This window comes from Sinocyclocheilus anshuiensis, unplaced genomic scaffold (assembly GCF_001515605.1).
Source record: "Sinocyclocheilus anshuiensis isolate Anshui unplaced genomic scaffold, SAMN03320099.WGS_v1.1 scaffold23, whole genome shotgun sequence".
Lineage (NCBI taxonomy): Eukaryota > Metazoa > Chordata > Actinopteri > Cypriniformes > Cyprinidae > Sinocyclocheilus > Sinocyclocheilus anshuiensis.
The window spans coordinates 773,937-796,795 of NW_015552545.1; the positions used below are offsets into that span (position 1 = coordinate 773,937).

The 22,859-nt window shown below is 37.7% G+C and overlaps 1 protein-coding gene across 4 annotated transcripts in view; it reads left to right on the forward strand.

Moving 5' to 3' along the window:
- The window catches only part of LOC107664081 (catenin delta-2-like), a 95,186-nt gene extending 72,342 nt beyond the window's left edge, over positions 1 to 22,844 (forward strand). For 3 of the 4 annotated variants that reach the window (XM_016454533.1, XM_016454534.1, XM_016454537.1), the window contains 13 exons: positions 2,560 to 2,692; positions 3,205 to 3,418; positions 8,669 to 8,852; positions 11,515 to 11,632; positions 13,195 to 13,380; positions 15,410 to 15,604; positions 16,138 to 16,288; positions 17,119 to 17,341; positions 18,010 to 18,094; positions 18,352 to 18,478; positions 20,504 to 20,635; positions 20,965 to 21,041; positions 21,893 to 22,844. In XM_016454533.1, coding sequence (XP_016310019.1) covers positions 2,560 to 2,692; positions 3,205 to 3,418; positions 8,669 to 8,852; positions 11,515 to 11,632; positions 13,195 to 13,380; positions 15,410 to 15,604; positions 16,138 to 16,288; positions 17,119 to 17,341; positions 18,010 to 18,094; positions 18,352 to 18,478; positions 20,504 to 20,635; positions 20,965 to 21,041; positions 21,893 to 22,138 — 2,071 coding nt within the window. In that variant the 3' untranslated portion in view covers positions 22,139 to 22,844. The remainder of the gene's footprint in view (positions 1 to 2,559; positions 2,693 to 3,204; positions 3,419 to 8,668; positions 8,853 to 11,514; positions 11,633 to 13,194; positions 13,381 to 15,409; positions 15,605 to 16,137; positions 16,289 to 17,118; positions 17,342 to 18,009; positions 18,095 to 18,351; positions 18,479 to 20,503; positions 20,636 to 20,964; positions 21,042 to 21,892) is intronic. The other variant, XM_016454535.1, reaches the window with a different exon arrangement.
- Positions 22,845 to 22,859: the final 15 nt, after the last annotated feature.

Sequence of the window (22,859 nt, forward strand, 5' to 3'; positions counted from 1 at the left end):
TCGAATCAAGAATGACTATTTTCGTTTGAGGCTGTCCTGAAGGCGCTGTGTGTTTCGTTGTGAAAGCGAAACTACTTTGTTTGGCCTTCCAAAAGAGGACACGACTAGAAATCAGTGGTTAAGTTGTATTTACAACACTGTTCCAGAACAGTTCAACCCAAATATTCCGATGTGTCCAGCACATTTTATGGAGGACTGTTTCCTGATCCTGGTAGAGTAGACTACAATGCCGGCTGTTCTGACTCACAGACTGTAAGTAAGTTTTCATATTTAAAGAATTTGCCACTGACGATTCAAACGCGAGTTTTGATCAGTGTAGAGTAGCGCTTGTTGTTTGTCATTTCTCCGATCACAAATGCAGACATGGTTTTATGTTTACGTGGCGCGATGCAACGCAATGCGTAAAAAGACAAAAAATCGACGCGTTTTAGAAAGGCGGGGCATAGAGGAGAAACAATAATGTACAGTATGTGGAAAATAATGTGTTTTTTTAACCTTAAACCGCATAAACACATTCCATTACACCAAATACACAAAATAATGTTCTTTTTAGCAACATCATATGACCCCTTTAAACAATTCATTCAAAACAGTGATTCATTCTAAAAGCAAACTATATGTTGCTCAGAGACTCAGCAGGTAATTCTGCAGTGGCCTCACTTGTGGAGTTATTTTGATTGATGGAGCAAAACTATTAATAAAAATGTGTCTCTAATATGTAAGTTACACAGCATTAACTTACTGTATTGTTTATTGAGCTGTTGTGTCACATTCACAAGATAGTTGGTTCCTTATGGTTGAATTATGTTAATGATTGAAATATGTTATTGTCGAAGCAGCTACGTTTTTGCTTTGCTAAACACAAACGTCTCTTCTTGATGAACTCAGAAGCTGGTAAAGCATTGGGGCAATGCCTTATGCTTAACTGCTGTCTATAATTACATGAGGTAAACATTGAGTGAATAATTTCATTTTGGTGCACTAGTTAATTAACGGAGTCATTTTAGATCTTCTGTAAAAAATTTATTTACACCAATTAACCTAGAGTTTGCTTATGTGACAGCGCCACATTGATTACCATATAAACTCCATCCATTTTATAGCCATTTTTGTGTTACACTCTAATTACTGATTAACGCAAACATTGCCAAGTAGCCCACTCCTGTGATTTATTACAGCCTCCTGTCATTGCATCTAATGCATTGGAGAGTTTGCCCTGACGTTTTGTGGGCTGCTGGGCATTTCCTACCATCTGTAATGGATTTGGTTCCCTATTTTGTGAAGAAAGCCCTCAACGTAGCAGCTTAGTGAGATGTGTTTTAAACAAGCATTAATTTCTCAAGGTTAAACAATGATAAAAAGCAACAAAGATACAGGAGGTGAAAAACTAAGTACCCATCTTTCAGGATTATCTCCATTTTGACCTTTTCCCAATGGATCCCATTCTTCTTTTCATTACCGCAATTGCCCTCTCAGGTTTACTGGTTGTGCTAGAGAGAAATAGGACATGCTACAATAGATGTTTCCCATGGTGCCTCTTACCCAGAGATGTTTGTCCATCATGGTGTTTTTTTGCCAGCATCGCATTTTCTCTCTGCCTCCACGTCTTATTTTTCCTTTCTTGTTTTCCCTTCTTCCTTGTGCTCTCTGTCTATCATTACCACCCCATTTCTTTCATATTAGGTCTTGTTATTTGAATCGATTCCTCCTGTTTGACAGCCTCTGACATGGTGGTAGCGTAGAGACAGTGTTCGGTAGTCTGAAAAAGATAGGGAGAAAAAGACATGAATGTCAAACACAATGTTCTCCTTTCTTGCCTACATGTGGTAATGTGTGTTTTCACAGCAGACTTCAGGATAGTATGTTGAATTTGCTTTTGCTGCTTCTTAAATCACTGTTGGTACTGATATTCTAATGATAGAGTCGCAGGACCCAGGGGTTTAGGAAATGCAGATCTTCTCCTGTGGGTTTCCAGGCACCTTAGGACTGCTCCAGGCAAAAGCACAGCTGTCACTGATACCCGTGATAAGGCCGACATTTCTGGGAGGATGTTATTGTCTGTATACATTAGCTGAGATCTAACGTACTTCTGCAGAAAGCATCAAAATCAGAATTTAAAAATGATCGCTGATGTGTGATGGCTGTGAAACCTTTGTTTCTTATGCGTTATTTCTTTTTTTCATTTTTTTTCTCCTTACCGGCACTGTCATGCATAATTTTTTTTTAGGTTAATTTGTTTTCATTGTTTAGTGGCATTCCTTTCTGTGTTACTGTAATTAGTATTACTTCACTATTTTCAAAGGAGGAAAGTAGTGCATTTACCAGTGGGAGATCACAGATGTTGGCAGAAAGTTAGAGTATGTTGCATTCAGTTTAATTAATTGAGAAGAAAAACATTCAGAGCTTCAGAGAGGAGAATGATTTAAAAAAAATTTGTACACCATCTAAAAGAAATATGCTGTTATTATAGACACCTTCACAAACATGCTTTTTTTATGTTATAGTACTTATGTCAAAGCTTCTCCATATTCACTTTTGTTTGTATATGTGCATCTTCAGGGAATTTGGCTGGAGGGATCCTGAACTGCCGGAGGTCATCCAAATGCTGCAGCACCAGTTTCCATCGGTACAGTCCAACGCTGCCGCCTACCTCCAGCACTTGTGCTTTGGAGACAACAAGACCAAATCAGAGGTAACACCTGCATACCAACATCAGAGACATTATGCATCTTCTACATAGACTATGCTCTCATAAATCCTTGCAGTGGGTATAATGATTTCAGGTTTATTTGAATTTCCATGCTGATTCAGGCTAGTTAATGCTGGTATGGTGTCATGATTCTAGCTCAGTGGTTTTTAACTGGTGACCCAAAACTGCTAAACGAAAAAAATAAATAAAGTGCAGCTAACCATATAATCACGCAAATTAAGATAGCAAAATATATAGGCTTATGAACTTTTAACAAAATGGAGAAACTAGTCAGATGCCAACATGAACTACATGGAAATGAGCATAAGAGACTTGCTGATCTTGCTGATTTTTTAATGTTTTTAAAAGAATCTCTTATGCTCACCAAGGCTGCATTTATTTTATCCAAAATACAGAAAAAAACAGTAATACTGTGAGATATTATTACAAATTGTAAAATAACTTTTTTTAGTTGAACATATTTCAAAATGTAATTTATTCCTGATAAATATCAGATACGGAGGCAGGGTGGGATCCAGCTGCTGGTGGACTTGCTGGATCACCGTATGACAGATGTGAACAGGAGTGCCTGTGGCGCACTCAGGAACCTGGTTTACGGCAAGGCCAACGACGACAACAAGATCGCCCTGAAGAACTGCGGTGGGATCCCTGCACTTGTGCGGCTCCTGCGCAAGACGACAGATGTGGAGATCAGAGAACTGCTTACAGGTGCTCAGGACACATTAAGCACATTTATTTCTCATTCATTTTCCTTCCTTCTCCTTTGTTCTCCCTGTGTGACAGGATACTGGTGAGAAGTAATTTGTTTGTCCACATTGAAAGAGAAAATGCTGCAGAACTTACTCTGCCTTCAAATGCACCTGGTAAACTTATACCTCTGAGTCTGACGTGCATTATTATGATATGCAATGCATTTAAGTCAGAAACATAAAAAAATAAATGAATAAATAAATAAAATAATTATATTGTGAGCAATAAACCAAAATAACGACATCTAAATTCAAAATTATGAAAATTATTCATTTATGTCTATTATTTAACTAAATGTTTTTGTTACAATGAAAGTTGTTAAAGATTAACTTTACACCATTTGCAATAGACTTGCTTTCTGCTCACAGATCTCTATATATAGATTTTAAGTCTATTCTATTCTATTCTATTCTATTCTGTTATATTGTCTATATTGTAGATCAGTGTTTCCGCCATTCTTCAAATTGTCACTCTCCCAACGCCACAACTTTGTGCATCGGCTAGAATTTAAAGTTTCCCACTTGTAAATATGACTTTGCTTTGTCATTCATGTGCTCATACCTAGTAATTACAATATTTCTGACTCCACTTGAAGGGCATAATATTTCACTTATACTATGTAGTTATATGGAAAGGGATGTTGGACCAGTGAGATTTTACAGTAGAAATGAACAAAACAAAATGTGAACAAAACGTGTCGTGGCTGATTAGGATGCGGAGCCTGTCCCCCATCTTTAAATGTGCTGTATCTTTATTTTCTCTCTCACCACCATTTGTTGCAAGTTCAGCATACAAATACATTGTATGTGACCTTTCTATCACTATCTCTGGCTTCTGTATAATTGGGCACAATTTGTTAATCAGCTCTTCTAGAATCATCCGCTTGTTACTGTAGACCCCACTACCCATTAAATTATTTGTTAATGATCTCCTAATTGGTTAGGGCTATAATAATTAAGGATAATACCAGTGCTTGGCATAGCCTCTTTAGGGACTTGTGTATTATGAGTCTTGACACGTTGACAAAAGACAAAGTCTCTTCTAAATCCCCTATAGAAATATTTCTGGTACAAAGACGGTTCCTGAGAGATGTCGGAAAAAATTGGGCGGCAATTTGCTTTTTGAGGCATTTCATAAATGTCAGATGCTGAATTGTTTGTAAGACGCTTCAATAGGATGCTGCGGCTCCCTTGTGTTTCAGCCTGGTGAGCAATCTAAATGTCCATCAATTGAAAAATCACCATCCTCCTGAATCCAGAGCTCGGAGAAACATCTGAAATGTTTCAAACTGAATATAGGCAGAGCAAATCTGAGTGGCACTTTGGGATCCCTGCACTTGTGCGGCTCCTGCGCAAGACGACAGATGTGGAGATCAGAGAACTGCTTACAGGTGCTCAGGACACATTAAGCACATTTATTTCTCATTCATTTTCCTTCCTTCTCCTTTGTTCTCCCTGTGTGACAGGATACTGGTGAGAAGTAATTTGTTTGTCCACATTGAAAGAGAAAATGCTGCAGAACTTACTCTGCCTTCAAATGCACCTGGTAAACTTATACCTCTGAGTCTGACGTGCATTATTATGATATGCAATGCATTTAAGTCAGAAACATAAAAAAATAAATGAATAAATAAATAAAATAATTATATTGTGAGCAATAAACCAAAATAACGACATCTAAATTCAAAATTATGAAAATTATTCATTTATGTCTATTATTTAACTAAATGTTTTTGTTACAATGAAAGTTGTTAAAGATTAACTTTACACCATTTGCAATAGACTTGCTTTCTGCTCACAGATCTCTATATATAGATTTTAAGTCTATTCTATTCTATTCTATTCTATTCTGTTATATTGTCTATATTGTAGATCAGTGTTTCCGCCATTCTTCAAATTGTCACTCTCCCAACGCCACAACTTTGTGCATCGGCTAGAATTTAAAGTTTCCCACTTGTAAATATGACTTTGCTTTGTCATTCATGTGCTCATACCTAGTAATTACAATATTTCTGACTCCACTTGAAGGGCATAATATTTCACTTATACTATGTAGTTATATGGAAAGGGATGTTGGACCAGTGAGATTTTACAGTAGAAATGAACAAAACAAAATGTGAACAAAACGTGTCGTGGCTGATTAGGATGCGGAGCCTGTCCCCCATCTTTAAATGTGCTGTATCTTTATTTTCTCTCTCACCACCATTTGTTGCAAGTTCAGCATACAAATACATTGTATGTGACCTTTCTATCACTATCTCTGGCTTCTGTATAATTGGGCACAATTTGTTAATCAGCTCTTCTAGAATCATCCGCTTGTTACTGTAGACCCCACTACCCATTAAATTATTTGTTAATGATCTCCTAATTGGTTAGGGCTATAATAATTAAGGATAATACCAGTGCTTGGCATAGCCTCTTTAGGGACTTGTGTATTATGAGTCTTGACACGTTGACAAAAGACAAAGTCTCTTCTAAATCCCCTATAGAAATATTTCTGGTACAAAGACGGTTCCTGAGAGATGTCGGAAAAAATTGGGCGGCAATTTGCTTTTTGAGGCATTTCATAAATGTCAGATGCTGAATTGTTTGTAAGACGCTTCAATAGGATGCTGCGGCTCCCTTGTGTTTCAGCCTGGTGAGCAATCTAAATGTCCATCAATTGAAAAATCACCATCCTCCTGAATCCAGAGCTCGGAGAAACATCTGAAATGTTTCAAACTGAATATAGGCAGAGCAAATCTGAGTGGCACTTGCTTATTACAGCTCCATGTCTTTGTGCTTGTATTCACTTTAGCTGAAACATTTGGAAAGTGGCGAGAAACCATTTATGCTTTTTCAAAGATAATTAAAATGTAAATTATAGAGTGGTTCAAAATAGAAGACAAAGAGTCCTCTCGTCAGTCCATAACCAACCCCCCTCACGCAACATCTCCGCAGACCCCAGTCACCTGCCGATTGCTGAAGCCAGACATGGGCCTGTTGTGCCGGCTGGGGCCTGAATTTGAGCTCAGAACTCTTCTTTCTGCAGGTGGTTGCATAAAAACAGGAAGTCTTTGATGTTTAACAAACAAGATTGGATAGGATAAGATAAGATTAAATTGGCTGGAGCAGAGCTGTACACCCTGCTAGCAGCACAGAGGAAGGACCTACAAAAGCACTCCCTTGTATACAGCAGCGAGTCTATTTCATGCTTTTGAAATGAAATGTAATGAAAAATGTAAGCGATATATGTGTTGCTTGGCTATGCATAGCCAATTCTGAATGGATGTCAATGGTGAAATGTGCTTTTTAGAACCAGATGGTGTAGTTACAGCATCTACCAGCAGGGGCTAACAATGCTAACCAGCCAAACCTTGAGCCCTTGGATTTAGCCCATCATCTCATTAGTAAAGTCCTCCATGACCTAAATGGCAGTGAGACACCCAAAAAATAGCCCCCAAAAGCTGAATTGAGAAACATTAGTAAGGAAAATGTTTCTTGCCATTACTGACTCGTAAAAAGGCGATTATAGTGTCCCACATGAACATTGTGGTTGATGCCACACGACAAACTCGAATCAGTGGAGGGTACAAACAAATGACAGGCAAGCATCCATAGGCTGTTTTCCAGTTCGTATACTTCTACAATGTAGAAGTATGTAATTCGCTGCTAATGCAAAAGTATATACTTTTGAATATGTAGCAACAACATTAGATGTATTTGGACTATTCAGACGCACTATGTCATAAAATTACTTTTTAATACCATTGAATACCATTTAACACTGTTTGAGCGTGCTTGTGTGTATTACCATCTAGCTAAATTTGTTACCGTAAAATGCATTGATATTTAACCTTTAGAGTAGTACTGTGGTAGCTTCAAACTTGTTTTCTTGGTATTTTTCTGTAACTGAAAAAAACTGTCACAAACTCCTCCTCTTTTGGGCCACAAAAGTATGGATGCACACTTCCATTTGGCATACTATTTTTAGGATTTTGGTTTCACTAGTCCTAATTTTGTGTACTATTTTGGGTGGATAGTATGCGTATGAAGACACAATCATTGTGTTGCCACATGCTAATATCTAGCAGTTATTCTCTAGTGTTCATACTAAGCTGTTTGTGTTGCAACATAGTAGTGAACATTTTGGAACAAACACACACTACTGTTCAAAAGTTTGGAGTTTTTGAAAGTCTCTTGTTTGATCAAAAATACAGTAAAAATTTTAAGATTGTGAAATAATATTACAAATTAAAATAACTGTTTTAATTTTAAAATAACTATTTTAATATATATTTTTAAACTGTAATTTATTCCTGTGATGGCAAAGCTAAATTTTCAGCAGCAATTACTCCAGTCTTCAGTGTTACATGAACCTTCAAAAATCATTCTAATAAGTTGATTTGGTGCTCAAGAAAACGTTCTTATTATCATCAATATTGAAAACAGTTGTGCTGCTTAATATTTTTGTGGAAGCCATGCGGTATAGTTTTTTTCCTCTTTTAATTAAAGTTCAAAAGAGCAGCAAGTATTTAAAATGTTACATATTTATAATTATGTAACATTATAAGTGTTTTTTTTTTTGTTGATAAATTTAATACATCATTGATGAATAAAAAAATAATTTCTTAAAACAAATGACATACTATTGTAATCATACTACTGTATAATGTGGGATGCACCATACTGTTTAGGACTGGAAGTCTGTGATATTTAACAAACAAGATAAGATGCAATTAGTTGGGACAGAGTTTTATACCCTGCTAGTAGCCGGGAGGAGGAACATGCAAAAATGCTCCCTTGTTCACTGAATCAGAGCTGTAGGGGTCTCATGAAAGAGATGAAATATTTATAACGTACTGTTTTTAATAGTATGCAAAATGAGCCACAGTTCAGCTGCATGTTACTTTCTAGCAGTTCACAGTTCATTCTTGATTGTGATGTGGCTTGGATCACACCCTCTAATGTTCATACTAAGAGCTGATGAGGAGGACACACTAGTGAAACTTTAGAAAGTATTTCCTTTGAGGGCTCTTGACCAAGACCTCATGCAATATTCAAAGGTATGTTTGTAGCCTGCTGCAAACAGTGTTTGTAATTATATATTTTTGTGCACAACAAAAACTCAAGGTGAAGAAGGGAAATTGTATTTTGTATAAATAATAGTGTGTGTATTCTTCACTGGCTCAGACATGTTTTTGTTCATAGCTGATGTTCTTGTGTACAGGTGTGCTGTGGAACTTGTCCTCATGTGATGCTCTGAAGATGCCCATAATTCAGGATGCTCTGGCAGTGCTGACCAACACAGTCATTATTCCTCACTCGGGCTGGGACACCTCGCCCCACCAGGACGACCACAAGCTGCACCTGCATTTCTCACAGGTGCTCCGCAATGCTACCGGGTGCCTCAGGTACAGCTCCTAATTAATGTCAATCCAAGTTTTTATTCAACATCTGTTGTTTTTCATTGTTCATTCATATTTATGTACAGACAAAGCATCACTATGAAGGACATGTAGTTTCTGTTGTTGCTCTTAAGAGGCTTAATCTTCACCTTGAAGCAATTCATTGTTTTATTAGGTGATTATTCAAGTAAGAATTATGCAAATATTATGTTAATGCCTCAGAGTTTTCGTCTTTCAAAGCGACATGATATGATGAATTTGTGTGCCTTCCGAAATGTCAGCGTATATTGGGGTCTCAACGGGCAAAAGTACGCTGCTGGATAATGGCTCTCTGCTTCTGTGTCAACCAAACACATTTGTGAATTAGCTTTGAGGCTTTTCCAGGAGCCCTTCACTGACAACTTAAGTTAATTGATTTGAATAAATAGATTCAGTTGCATTTGATGAATTTGGCTGGTCTCAGACTCTCTGCATTTTGTGATGGAGTTCGTTCTGCCACTTTAGTAGGATTATATTTTCTGCCCAGTATTGGTCGGATTCAACAATAAGATTCTGTTGCTCTAGAATAGCATTAGGCACTGTGATTGTGAACCTGGTGGTATGCCAAAACCTTCCCATTGCCCAAATCTCCTTTGGACCCCGAAGCTATTATGTTGCCTATTCGTTAAGCTGTTCTATTCATTATCACACACACACACACACATATATATATATATATATATATATATATAAGATTTTTTTTGTAATATAAATTAATTCCAAGGCAAGGATGCATTAAACTAATGTCTTTACTGAAAAGTAACAGTAAATACATTTATATTGTTACAGATTTCCATTTCAAATAATTGTTGTTCTTTTGAACATAATATTCATCAAAGAATTCTAAAAAAAAATCCAAAAAAAAAAATCACATTTTCTACAAAAATATTAAGCAGCGCAACTGTTTTTAACATTGATAATAATTAGAAATGTTTCTTGAGCATCAAATCAGCATATCAGAATGATTTCTGAAGGATCATGTGACACTGAAGAGTAATGGCTGTTGAAAAAAAATCTGCTTTCCTATCCAATAAATAATCTACATTTTAAAATATATTCACATAGAAAATAGTTGTTTTAAATTGTTATATTAACATTTCAGAAAAGTACTGTTTTTACTGTGATTTTTGATCAAATAAAAGCAGCCCTAATGAGCAAAAATGTCAAAAGTTTGGGGTCGACAAGATTTTTTAATGTTTGTAATAAAGGGATTTTGACCCCAAACTTTTGAACGGTAGTGTATATAAAATATTATCACAATTATTTTTATATAATAATTGTGTAATATTTTGATATATTTCAATAAAATTTGTCCTAAAAATTGTCTTAACCATAAAAATATGTCAAATATTGACTTTTATGTATTGCATATCTAAACATTTCCAATTGCAAGCTAAGCATATGGCTCGATAGCTTATGTTAATGCTAAACGGTTAACTTCCACATATTTTACACAACAAAAAGCCTTTTAATTAACTAGAACAAAATATGGCCGTGATGAGACAGACTTTTTGATGAGGCATTAAAAATAGCTTCTCTTTAAAGTTCAAGGATTTGAATGGGGTTGGATTTGGCACAACACAGGCATGAGAAAACCTTTGGCATAATGTCAAATGTTTATGTATCTGGGTAGTCCACTATGTGCAGTCTAAAAAGACTGTCTAATGCTGTATGTTGTGGCTTTGTCATTTTGATCTATGATGAATGTCGATGCATCATGCATAAGTGATGATCGCATGAACATGCTTTTCCATTGTAATGCTGTTGATATTGTGTTTCTATATGTTTCTAGTTTTTGCTGACTAGATGGATTGGTGAATTTTGGAGCTATTAGGAGCTCTCTGGAACCGTCAAAAAATTTGCAGATACTTTCAGAGCCCAGAAACGTTTTACTTTAAAACTCATTTTGATATTAACAGCACTTTACATTTATAGCACATGCTATATGCACATATTATCCTCTCTTCCCTGCACATCAGCGTTTAGGTTTGAAGCAGCAGGATTGTAGAAAGTGCTGAGTCACTCTTGGATGGCTGGACTAAGCTCCCTACACCCAGCGTGATAATTAATCCTCTTCGTGGATGGCTGAGGAGCTAGAAGACTGATTGAATATTTAATGGCTGGACACAGTTGCCACACCACCTGCAGCTGCCCGAGACACACAGATCTCTTAGAAGCTTCTTGGAGAGCGAAGGAGAGAGAGACGACAGGATGTGGTCTTTGATTTCTCACAGGCACATTCGAATAAGGCCCTGCTCAGATCAGACTTCCCAATTCAGGTCTCCCGAGGCTCCGGCTCTTGGGATTCCAAGCTTGTTGCTTTGGGGCATGTTGCTGGTGATTCATAAAGCTGATATTTGGATTTTCTACATTAAAAAACGTTCTCCTACTGCAGAGTTGACTTCTTGAAGAGTATAAAAACACTGCTATCCAAACATTGCTCTGTTTGAAAAGAAATTGGGGGAAAAAGTGAGTTACTACTCATTTCCATGAAAAGCTTATTGATGTTGAAGACATGCCCTTTGGTTAGTTGAGTATTGATTTAGAAGCTCAGAACTGGCAAAACGTAATCAATGGAGTCAATAATACAACATGCGTGTGAATGTGTGTGTGAATTCGTTCTCTACAGGAATGTGAGCTCAGCCGGAGAAGAGGCCCGCCGCAGGATGAGAGAGTGTGAGGGGCTGACTGATGCGCTGCTCTATGTCATCCAGACAGCTCTGGGCACCAGTGAGATCGACAGCAAGGTTTGACCTTTCCCTCCTCTGCTCTTATTCCGAAGTGTTTGCATTCAGCAGAGCACCACCGAGAATTCTGGCAGGTTTAGTTGTGCAGTTTTTGCTCCCCAACCATTTTCAATACAGCACTAGTGCACTTCTCTACTGCTAAATGTTAGATGAGATTGAAGACACAATGCACAAATCTCCTCAGCTGAAAAAGCCAGTTCTGCTGAAAAAAACATGTCTAGACCAGCTTAGTCTCAGACGGCACGCCCACAGACCACCCACAGTCCGTTCGCTCAGTCTGATGAATATTGCGCATTACACTAAAAATCACTCTCGATCTGGTGTGCATTTACCAGAAGCATTGTTAGCCAACTATGGTTGAAAGTTACCAGCGTAGTTCAGCGATTCATTGTTTCCCAAAACCCCAGTTCCAATGAACATTTGCACAAAACAAAACAAAAGTTGTGTGGACAGAACTACAGCTCTTGACGTGCAGTTAGAAGCAGAGTTTCATGTTAGTATGACATGGACTTGTTTGGATCATGTTCTTGAACAATACAAGCAAGCCAATAGGCAGTTCACTCTATAAATTTCATTTAATTTATATATATATAAATTTCATATATATATATATAGAGAGAGAGAGAGAGAGAGAGAGAGAGAGAGAGATAGAGATAGATTTTTTTCTTCAACTCAAAACAAAAGAAGATATTTTAAACATTTAACGGTAGCCACTGACTTCCATAGTATTTTATTCCATACTATGGAAGACAATGGCTACCGTCAACTGTTTGGTTACCAGCATTCTTCAAATTATCTTCATTTGTGCTCAAAAGAATAAAGAAATCCCTAGAATTTCTCATCTAAATCTAGATAAAATCATCTTGGATGCTGTAAAACTGGTCCAAACCAGTAGTTTATTTTATTTTTCCAGCAGGGACAATGGACATTGTATCAGACAGACAGTTTAGATTTTGTTTTGGCTCCTCTAATTGCTTTGACCACAAACAATGTTGTAAAAAAAACAACAACTGCTCTTCATAGCTGCGGTTGCTTTTAAGAGAGCTTTATGGTAATTACACAGAAAAAGTCATGCAGTGACACACCTCTCTATATTGAGTTTTTGTTTGATTTTCAAGGGGTCTCTGTTACTGGCATAATACTTTGTGAGAACAAGTTTGAATGAGGGAAAAAAAGAAAGAGCGTCACACATTAATCCCTCTGAAAGCATTTACAAGATCAAAGTCGTCCTCTTTGTTTTTCCTGCCTCACTGCTCATCACAATAGGATTAGTTCTCCAGCTCTCCACTGGAGTCTGTCCAGAGGACTAATCTAACAAGAGACTATTAAGAGTTCAGAGCACAATATTGCACAGCCTTCCCAAAGAGGACAGATTGCCTCGCAAATACAAAAAGACATTTAGATATTTACTGTGTCAAATAAAGTTAAACTTCTCGAGGTGTGTTACTGTGAATTCCAAAAGATATGTCTCCCATTTGTAGGTTTTTCCATGTTTTGCCATTTTTGTAATCTGAAAACTTTTTTTCCCCCAATCTTTGTGCATCAAACACGCCCCCTTCTAGACCATCGAGAACTGCGTGTGCATCCTGCGGAACCTGTCGTACAGGTTGGCGGCAGAGACGTCTCAGGGGCAGCAGATGGGATCGGAGGAGCTGGATGGGGTTCTGTGCACCGATGCCAGCGGGAAGGATGCGGAGAGCTCCGGCTGCTGGGGCAAGAAGAAAAAGAAAAAGAAGAGCCACAATCAGGTGGGCCGGGGGTTTTTATCCCTGCAGCTGCTGGCAATTAGCATCACTTAGCAGCATTCACGTGCGGGCCGCCTGTGTCGTCACTCGTCCTCCTCCAGTGGATAATTACGTATTTTCCAGGCTGATTTCATTTCGTTTCTGAAAACAGATCGAGATAAGGGCATCGGGAGTGTTTGTTCAGCATTTGCATGGCATGAATAGAGAGGTAAAAGGTGGCATTACTTTGCACTGTAGCTTTTAAATAACTAAATTGTCTGTGAGTCATCTGTTCCTTTAACAACGATGCAAATGCACATCTGACTGTGCAACGGTTGAGTTTGCCCTGTCTTTTCAATTACTCTGTATCCTAAACCAGTGGTTCTCAAACCTGTCCTGGAGTACCCCCAGCCCTGCACATTTTGTATTTCTCCCTCATCTATCACACCTGATTCAACTCATCAGCTCATTAGTGGAGACTGCAAGACCTGAAGTGGTGTGTCAGATATAGGGAGACATACAAAACGTGCAGTGCTGGGGGTACTGCATGGAGAGGTTTGAGAACCTCTGTCCTAAACAACTAGTGAGCTTTGTCTTCAAATATTTCAGTATGCAGCAAAAAAGTACCATGTTATTTCCAGTGAATACTATGGGATTCTTTAAATTACCTTGGAGTGCCATGTAAATACTATAGTATATAAATAATCATTCCGTACTATGGTAAGATCATCAGTGTACATTCCACATTGAGCTGTTGTGCTCATGCAGGCAAGTTGTAGTCTGGCTCGTGACATTGCCCAGTCCTGCTTCCCCCTCTTCTCACCATCATTTCCTGATGGCTCTGCTCTGTGTTTATTAATAAAATTGGCCAAAAATAAAATAGCATCTGGCACTTTCCATGAATAGGGTACAGTTTGGTGTCCCATTACACATTGGCACAAATCCCATGTTTTTTGTTGTTAAACCCCCTTTGTCCTCTTTAAATTGTGATTTTTGGCCTGTCCCATCTTAACTGTATCTAGCAATTTAAGCCATACAACAGTGCCATAATTTTTGCTGATATTTAGTATATTGCTGTAAAAAAACATACACTACTGTTCAAAAGTTTGGAATCAGCAAGTTTTTTTTTTTTCTGAACAAAATTTATACTTTTATTCAGCAAAAGATGCAAATTGATCTAAAGTGACAGCAAAGACATTTATAATGCCAAAAAAGATTTCCATTTCAAATAACTGCTGTTCTTTTGAACTATTATTGCTTTATTGCTAGAAAATAGCAAAATCACCAACAAAACCCATCAGAATTCAGGGTTAAGTATCACATATTTTGCTAACAAGTTTGCAAAACCACATAGAAAATATATAGAAAATATACTAAAGCAAGGCTGATGATCTATATTTAATGAAGGTTGTGCACCTCCTTTGTGGAATGCATTTGTGTATGATTCTTTTCTTAATAGTTACACTGTGTAATAACTAGGGAAGCACCGATACCACTTTTTCCAGTACTCGCCCGATACCGATACTTTTATTTTTGGTACTTGCCGATACCGAGTACCAATACCAATATTTGCATTGCATTTGTAAATTTTTTAAATATTGGGTACAGAAACCAAAAGAGTATGTATAATGTTAGTTGGTTAACTTCATTTATGAAATAGATACAGTCAAACCAAAATTTTCCTCACTTACATAAATGAACTATAGTGTCCTACACACTAGTAAAAAAATACCAAAAATTATATCTGGTCTTTTCACACTTAATTATGCTCATTAAAATGTATTTTACAAGTTTTTGTTACTTTCACTGTTCATTTTTTCTCTCTCTATAGGGCCTTTCGCACCGCTTTAGTTCCAGAACTAAATGTACAGTACTAAAGTACTGGGACGATTCTGTTGTACTGGTGCAGAATGAGAGGGACAAGTACAGTACAGCCTAGAGCATTTCACACAGGCAATGTTAGTTTCACTTTTGCCAGAAATTCGTGTATGCTTAAGGGTGAAAATAAATGATGTTTATAGTGAATGAACGCTCACTCTTTCTCTGCTTTCAGTGGGATGGTGTTGGGCCTTTCCCAGACTCTAGTGACCCTCCGAAGGGACTGCAGATGCTATGGCACCCGTCCATAGTAAAACCGTACCTCACTCTTCTGTCTGAGTGCTCGAACCCGGACACGCTGGAGGGAGCGGCTGGGGCTCTACAGAACCTGGCAGCAGGTAGCTGGAAGGTAGGCCCCACCTTAAAACCTGTGAGTAACCCTGCACCCAAAGAGCCATGAACCAAACAAACTGGCTCTGGCACCCATCACCATTATGACTGGCACAAATACACATTCATACTTCAGTTTTGTCTGTCAAGGTCATGGAGTTCTACAAACAGCAAACAGATGTCGAATACAAACTTGGAGAACATAGTGAACTTTATATTGAGAACAAAGTCTCTTTTGAGTGTACACAACCAGTGTAAGATAGCTGATGGGTTCAAACTTACATCTTCAAATGGATGTAGAGAGTTGAATTCTCACTCGAAGTCTTGAAAGTGTAGACAATGACTCAAATATTCTGTGTCAAATTTAGCAATTTTGCACTTCAGAATCTTCTGTTGTCCTCATTTTCTGCTCATTCTTTACAGAAAAGTGAACCAAACAACAGTGCAATGATCTAAATTCACATTTCATGCAATGTTGACATCAAAATCTCATTCCAGCGCCTCTGTTTCTGTTCAGTTGATGTGTTGATAATCATTTTGCGGGACCCTTTTTTCCGTTTCCTGTGCCTGTAGTGGTCGGTGTACATCCGTGCTGCAGTTCGGAAAGAGAAAGGACTACCCATTCTGGTGGAGTTGCTGAGAATAGACAATGACCGGGTTGTGTGCGCTGTGGCCACAGCTCTCCGAAACATGGCCCTTGATGTCAGGAACAAGGAGCTCATAGGTAGGTTTGGGACACAGAAGTATGTTTGCCTCAAGCTAACATTTTCTCCAGCAGAGCCGAATGCCACAGAGGTGTGTGTACCCTTAAATTACTTCAAGATCTGTGAGTGTGTGTATTTGTTATGAGTGTATCAGCGAGGGCATCTATGTAGCATTTCTAGTCAGGTATTGCAGTGAGGCGAGGTGGCATTGTTTGAAAGGCTGCTCACGACACTAACAGACTATTGATCTTTTTAATAGTTTGTGTATTCTGATGGGCCCCCTTGTCTCCATGGCAACCGCTCGCACTTGTCTGGTCTTGGCCGTGCGTGAGTTCGAAGGCGTGTGCATTTCTTTTGGAATATAGGGCAAGAGGAGCGGCATAAAACTGTACAAATGTCGAGACAGCAGCGCTCGTGGAATACTGATCCTGCAGGCTCATTTCAGATATAGCTGTTCAAATGTCCTTTATTATTTAAGGAAATCAGTGATGAAGTGGGCAAAGCTGCAAGAGCTCATGGGAACCTTTCTTTTATGTAACTTCGATACATGCCGGTTGAAAGCAGTTTTGTAGCACAGGTCGTTGCAGAGAGAATTAGCTCCCTGGTGGGAATGGGTCTTTGTGGTCACGTTAAGTGTAATAGAGCTGCTGGGTAGTGATGTGGGTGTATCGGATGCTTTGGCATTTTCAGTTCTGCAGTTGTTGCAGCCTTCAGGTTCAGCGCACTTAAAGAGCTCTGCATGCCGACGGTAGAATCTAAATCCAAAATCTACATCTTTGAAAAGGCCTCTGGTTGTCACACCTCCTCTCTGACTTTTCTTTTTGGTTCATCTCATTCACGCAACCCACAGGCAAGTATGCCATGAGGGATCTGGTCCATCGTCTACCGGGGGGCAACAATAACAACAGTACTGGCAATGGCGGCACCAGCAAGAGCATGTCCGATGACACCATCACTGCGATCTGCTGCGCTCTGCATGAAGTCATCACCAAGAACATGGAGAACACCAAGGCTCTTCGTGATGCAGGCGGCATTGAGAAACTCATCGGCATTGCCCGCAGCAAAGGAGACAAGTTAGTATCTTAGTATTCTGTAACATGATCACAACCAGTTAGAGTGTGTAGACAAATTTTACCCTGTTATATCCCATAGAATTAGGCATATTTAAAAGGAAATATTTTTTTTATAAAGGAAGAGGACATGCCGAACCTTCCATTCAGTACATCTCTTATTCTTTATTATGAAAAATGAAAAACTACTTAAGCAATTCCACTTTAGCAGTTATATTGCAAGACTACTTCTTTCAGAAACATTTTGGAACGTTTGAACAGTAGAGTAGTATAAATAAACCAACTCATCTCCGTAGCATTTGCTATAGATGTTATAGTATTTATGGTTCCCGTTAGAGCTTATTTTGTATCTTAGAATTTATCACCATTAAAGAAATCTGTGCACAAATTGAGCTGAACTAAAATGAATTTTTACTGAGATATTTATAGTCCACGTCTACCAACACTGTTTGTTTATATAGCTGAGAAAGTACTTTCTTTAAAGTTTCTGTATTGTACCACAGGGTTTTATTTAGTTTGCACTCAAAAAAAATTATGAAGCAATCCATTATATTAGCAGCCCCAGAAATGGATTAGAAACTGAACATTCACTTATATTGCTTGTATTATATTATATTATTGCAGATAGTGCTATGTGTTGTATTCATTTTCTCTTCTATGTTTCCCGACAGACACACACCGAAGGTGGTGAAAGCGGCGTCTCAAGTTCTCAACAGCATGTGGCAGTACAGAGATTTGCGAAGCCTCTATAAAAAGGTAATAAATTCAGAAGACCTCGCTGTTCTCACATCTATTACATTTGCACCTATCTACTTTTAAATGGGCATCAATGGAGTTAGAGGATTTTTGCTGGAGTTAGAGGCTTTAGTTTATCTGATCTGAGTTTTTTAAAGGAATTCAGTTTCAAATGCATGAAAATCTTTATTTTTTTCTATCATATACTTGTAACCAGAAGGTTTTAATGAGTGAAGTTTCAGAATGAACAGATGATCATGCTCTTATTTTTATGACAGGATGGCTATTCTCAGTATCACTTTGTTGGCTCTTCATCTACAATTGAGAGAGACAGACAACGACCTTATTCCTCCTCTCGCACTCCATCTATCTCTCCTGTGCGGACCTCGCCCAATAATCGATCAGGTGAGAGCCGCTCCACTTTCCTCCATTTTGACAACAAGTAATATCATTGACATTTCCTTTGCACTCTATCATCAACATCTTTATCTCCTCAGGAGTAGATTAGAGGAATAAAAAAGTACTTGAAATGATCAAAACTGTTTATTTTCAAAATCACGTAGTCAGTGGGTTGCATGAACACCTATTCAACTAATCAGTCTGTATTATAGAATGGTTTCAGATGAGCATCAGGATGGAACAGAACACCAGGGTCTTAAAACACAGTGAACTATTAACTAACCACAATAATCAAGTACTCAAAAAAGACATGACATTTGCCAGAGAGTGCACTAATTAAAGCATCTAAAACAAGTTGACCTCATTAATCAACTAGTCGGTTGTTGGAGAATTCCTAATGACTAATCCTAAAATAGTACATTAATGGGAGATTAAAAAAAATGTGTGGCTTATGCCGTTATGTGATCATGGAGGGAACACAGATGTCAAGATCAGGGTACATCCTGATATTTGTCCATTTCCAACTGATGGCAGCAGGATGGAGAATACAGTACTGTACAGTGAGTCAAGAAGAGTCTGTTCTGCTTAACTAACACGCTTTGTCAGACAGCAGGCACTGTCTGTTCTCTAGTTGTGTTTCAGATATCAAAGTTTATTTTAGTAGATTATGCTTTTGAACTCAGTTTATGTATGCATTAATATTGCTACATCATCTCCAGTATTCAGAATTATCATTGTTTATTTAAATGTAGTCTAGGGGCAACCTGAATATTAAATGCTCATAATGTCCTCACATATCTTGGGACAAACAAAGAGGGGGCATAGTTATTCTACCTGCTCCTTGGGAGGGTGTGGTGGGGAACTATCCCAAAAGAGAATCTCACGCCTTTTAATTGTGCAAGTTGTAATTTCTCTGGGAAATGAAAATGAATACATTTGCAAGTAAGATGGCCATCTAGGGTAGACTGTATACCAGCCAACAAAGCTGAAAAGAGCAAAAACACAGAATCTGTCCTCAAGAGCTGATTCATTAACACCCAAATAATTAAATGATGACATGTAAGTATCTATTTCTGGCATAATGAAATGCTTTGTTGTAAAATAATCTTTTCTGGAATTACTGAGGATGTTATTGGGTATTTTTTCAACTGTGGGCGCTTCACTTGTACATCCCAAGGGTTTCATTAAATTTCATTTTGCTTTTTGTTATATAAAGGTCACATTAAAACTGTAAACTTGTTTATTATTATTATATTTTGATACCTTTCAGTAGCCTTCTATCTATAAATGTTATTGTTTTACCCTTGCCCTTATTCGATTTTGAAACTATATGAAAATTCATGAAATAATAAACAAAGAATAAAATAATTATAAGCCATTTTTTATTTACTGGGTGAAAATTATTGCAATTTTACAAAAATTTCGACAGTTATGTAATATTTTGTGTTGTCAAATTTCCTCTCCAACAAATGCATATATTTATTATTTAAAACATAATATAATATAATTTTGTAAATTTTGATTTATGTTTTCAGTTTGAATGTGCATGAACTATGCAGTAATCTGTTAATATAATATTTAGTTAATCACCTTTATGAAGGGTTTTGTTAAGTGATGCTATTCTATTAATATCTACTTTTCTATTAAGTATCTATTAATACTTGGATCTCACTTCCTGACAGAAATCATATAGACAGCTTTATTTAAGCCAACCAACGCTTTTCCAAACACAAAACTGACAAGAAAAGTGAAATAAATTATTGATGAAGGAACGAGAAAGAAGCTCAGACAAAACCAATCAATTACATGACCAATTCCATTTAGCAATTAGGAGTAGCGCACTGACACTTGTTTGCCTCAAAAGGCAACAAGAGAATTGCTTCATTACAGTAAATGAGTTTTTTATGTAAAATAAAACATCCCTTGATGGAATGAGATCTTATTGTACTTTCTAATGTGTCAAGATACTTTCGCCTAAACAAACAGGCTGTTTTCCCCCCTCACTCATTATTGACTTGCTGTGTTTTTTAGCAAGTGCCCCCACCTCCCCTCGAGAAATGATGAGCTTGAAGGAGAGGAAGACAGACTATGAGTCAACTGGAACCAATTCTGGTTACCATGGAAACAAGGGTGAGCACACCTCCAGAAAAGACGCCATGGCAGGTAAGGCCGCAGTTCAGAGTCCTACAGCACAAAGTTAAAGCTTCCACATAACCACCGCCAAATGACTGACAGAGTCAACAATGATTTCCAGACAAACCATCAAATATACCCTAAACAAAGGCAGTGAATTACGTGAGAGTTGTAATTAGTAAAAGTAACAGTGTAACAGGTTTATTCCACAGAAAGGTGTCTGATATCTCACCTTTGCATCTTGGTGTGAAGTTTTTTACCTCAACAAAAGTCATGAACTGTAATTCATATATCTGTAAACCTGTTTCATATCAACATTCTCTTTACATATAAAAAAGTCAAAGTCACTGTCTCTGCAGCTCAAATCTCCAGTGGGACATCTACACTGTTCAGAGGTGCTTACATGTCTCCTGGTGATGACATCAAGCATAACCAGGTGAGTTCAGCACATATCACACAGAGCTGTATTGTGTAGCTTATCTTGATATTTTCATGTGTCAAAAAAGGGGGAAATGTTTTTATGTCTATTTAATTTTTTTTAAAGGTGACTGTTTTAATTATTATATTATGAATATAATAATGTTAAAATAAAATATATCTGCATATTATTATTATTATATGTATATATTTTTTTCTTTTATTTCTTAATTATTATTTATATTTTTTATAAATTATTGTATTTTGTCAGTTGTTATACATAAAGCATATGCACCTTTTAGTAGGTTCCTGAGGTATTTAGAAAGATTTTGGTTTTGCTTTGTTTCTTTTTCTTTTTTGGGGGGGAAATTGTAGCTTTAAAATATAAGGCTGTCAATGGTTTAAAAAATGTTTTAAAAATGACAATTAAGCCAATTAAACTTTTTTTTCCAGTTTTTTTCTACGAAAGAAACTATGATTGTCTGGATGAAACTTAGAAGAAGAGAAGAATATATTTGCCATTTATTAAGTCTATGTTTTTCCACACCAAGTAGACTTTATATTAAATTACTTTATATTAATCATAATGTGAAATGATCCAGTGTATTACCAGTTCAAATGAACACATTTCTGGTTTGGTGTGGATGAAGTACTCAAGTCTTTTTTATGGCACTGTGGAGTGCCTAAGATGAAAAACACTGGTTTAAATGAAGTACCTTTTATATAACATTATATTCATTGCCTTTTAACTTTATTACACGGAAAGTGCTTGATTTGAAATTTAAATGATATTCTTAGTTGCTGAACTACCGCATAACACATTTATATCACTTCCCAAAGCAGCCCTTATGCTCTCATTGTTTCCGACAGGTCTCTGCTCAAGGCAACCCTCCAGAGGCCTACCCTCCCTTCCAGACTCCCCCAGGAGCCAACTTCGAGGATCCATACTACGAGGACCAAGCGCATAAACGCCCCTCACCCACCGCTGACGGCACCATGCACCTGGGACTGAAGTCCACGGGGAACTACGTGGACTTTTATTCGGCATCCCGCCCATACAGTGAACTCAACTACGAGACGAGCCACTACCCAGCCTCGCCGGACTCTTGGGTGTAGAGGCACATAGGCAGGCTGGAGGCTGGCCTACAGACACCATACACAGAGACCAGCCCAGCATGTGCATGAACACTAGTAGACATCTCACACACGTAAACCTTCAGTTCGGTTCACTGCTCGCACCACAGTGGGCTGCCAGCCAGTGAGCGAGGTTAGGAAAGTGCTTGAAGAGAGAGGATTTAGGAAAGAAGTTTTACAGAAAGGACCACTTGAACTTTGGTGTTTTTCGAAGCAGTGGAGGGAATTGACATGTCAGCGGGAAAGCGGAAGATATGTGGCGCAGAGATGGGACAGTTACGTGAAGCACAAGAAAATGACATTCAACACAAGCTAAGGAAATAGTTTTCACACATTTTTTGACATTTCTTTATGTTAAACCATGCTTTTTATGGAGTGCGCCGTTACACTCTTAGCCTTTATATCTTTTTTTGGTTTCTTTTTATTATTTGCTTGTTTTTGTACCTCCTTTTTAACTTCTTAAGTCTGGTGTAAAGTACTTGTTGTATATTACAGATGTAGATACAAGGTGCATTGTGTATATTACGCAAAGACTACCATGTCCTCCCATGTGGCTCAATATATCGTTTTATTTTCCTGTATTTTGAGTGAGAGAGGAAAATACACTCACTGAACTCCAGCATCCTGTTCGATGGGTAAGAAATGCAGCAGAAAGCATATAATTCAGAAGTGTTATTTGCTCTAATGTCCCCCCACCCCCCCA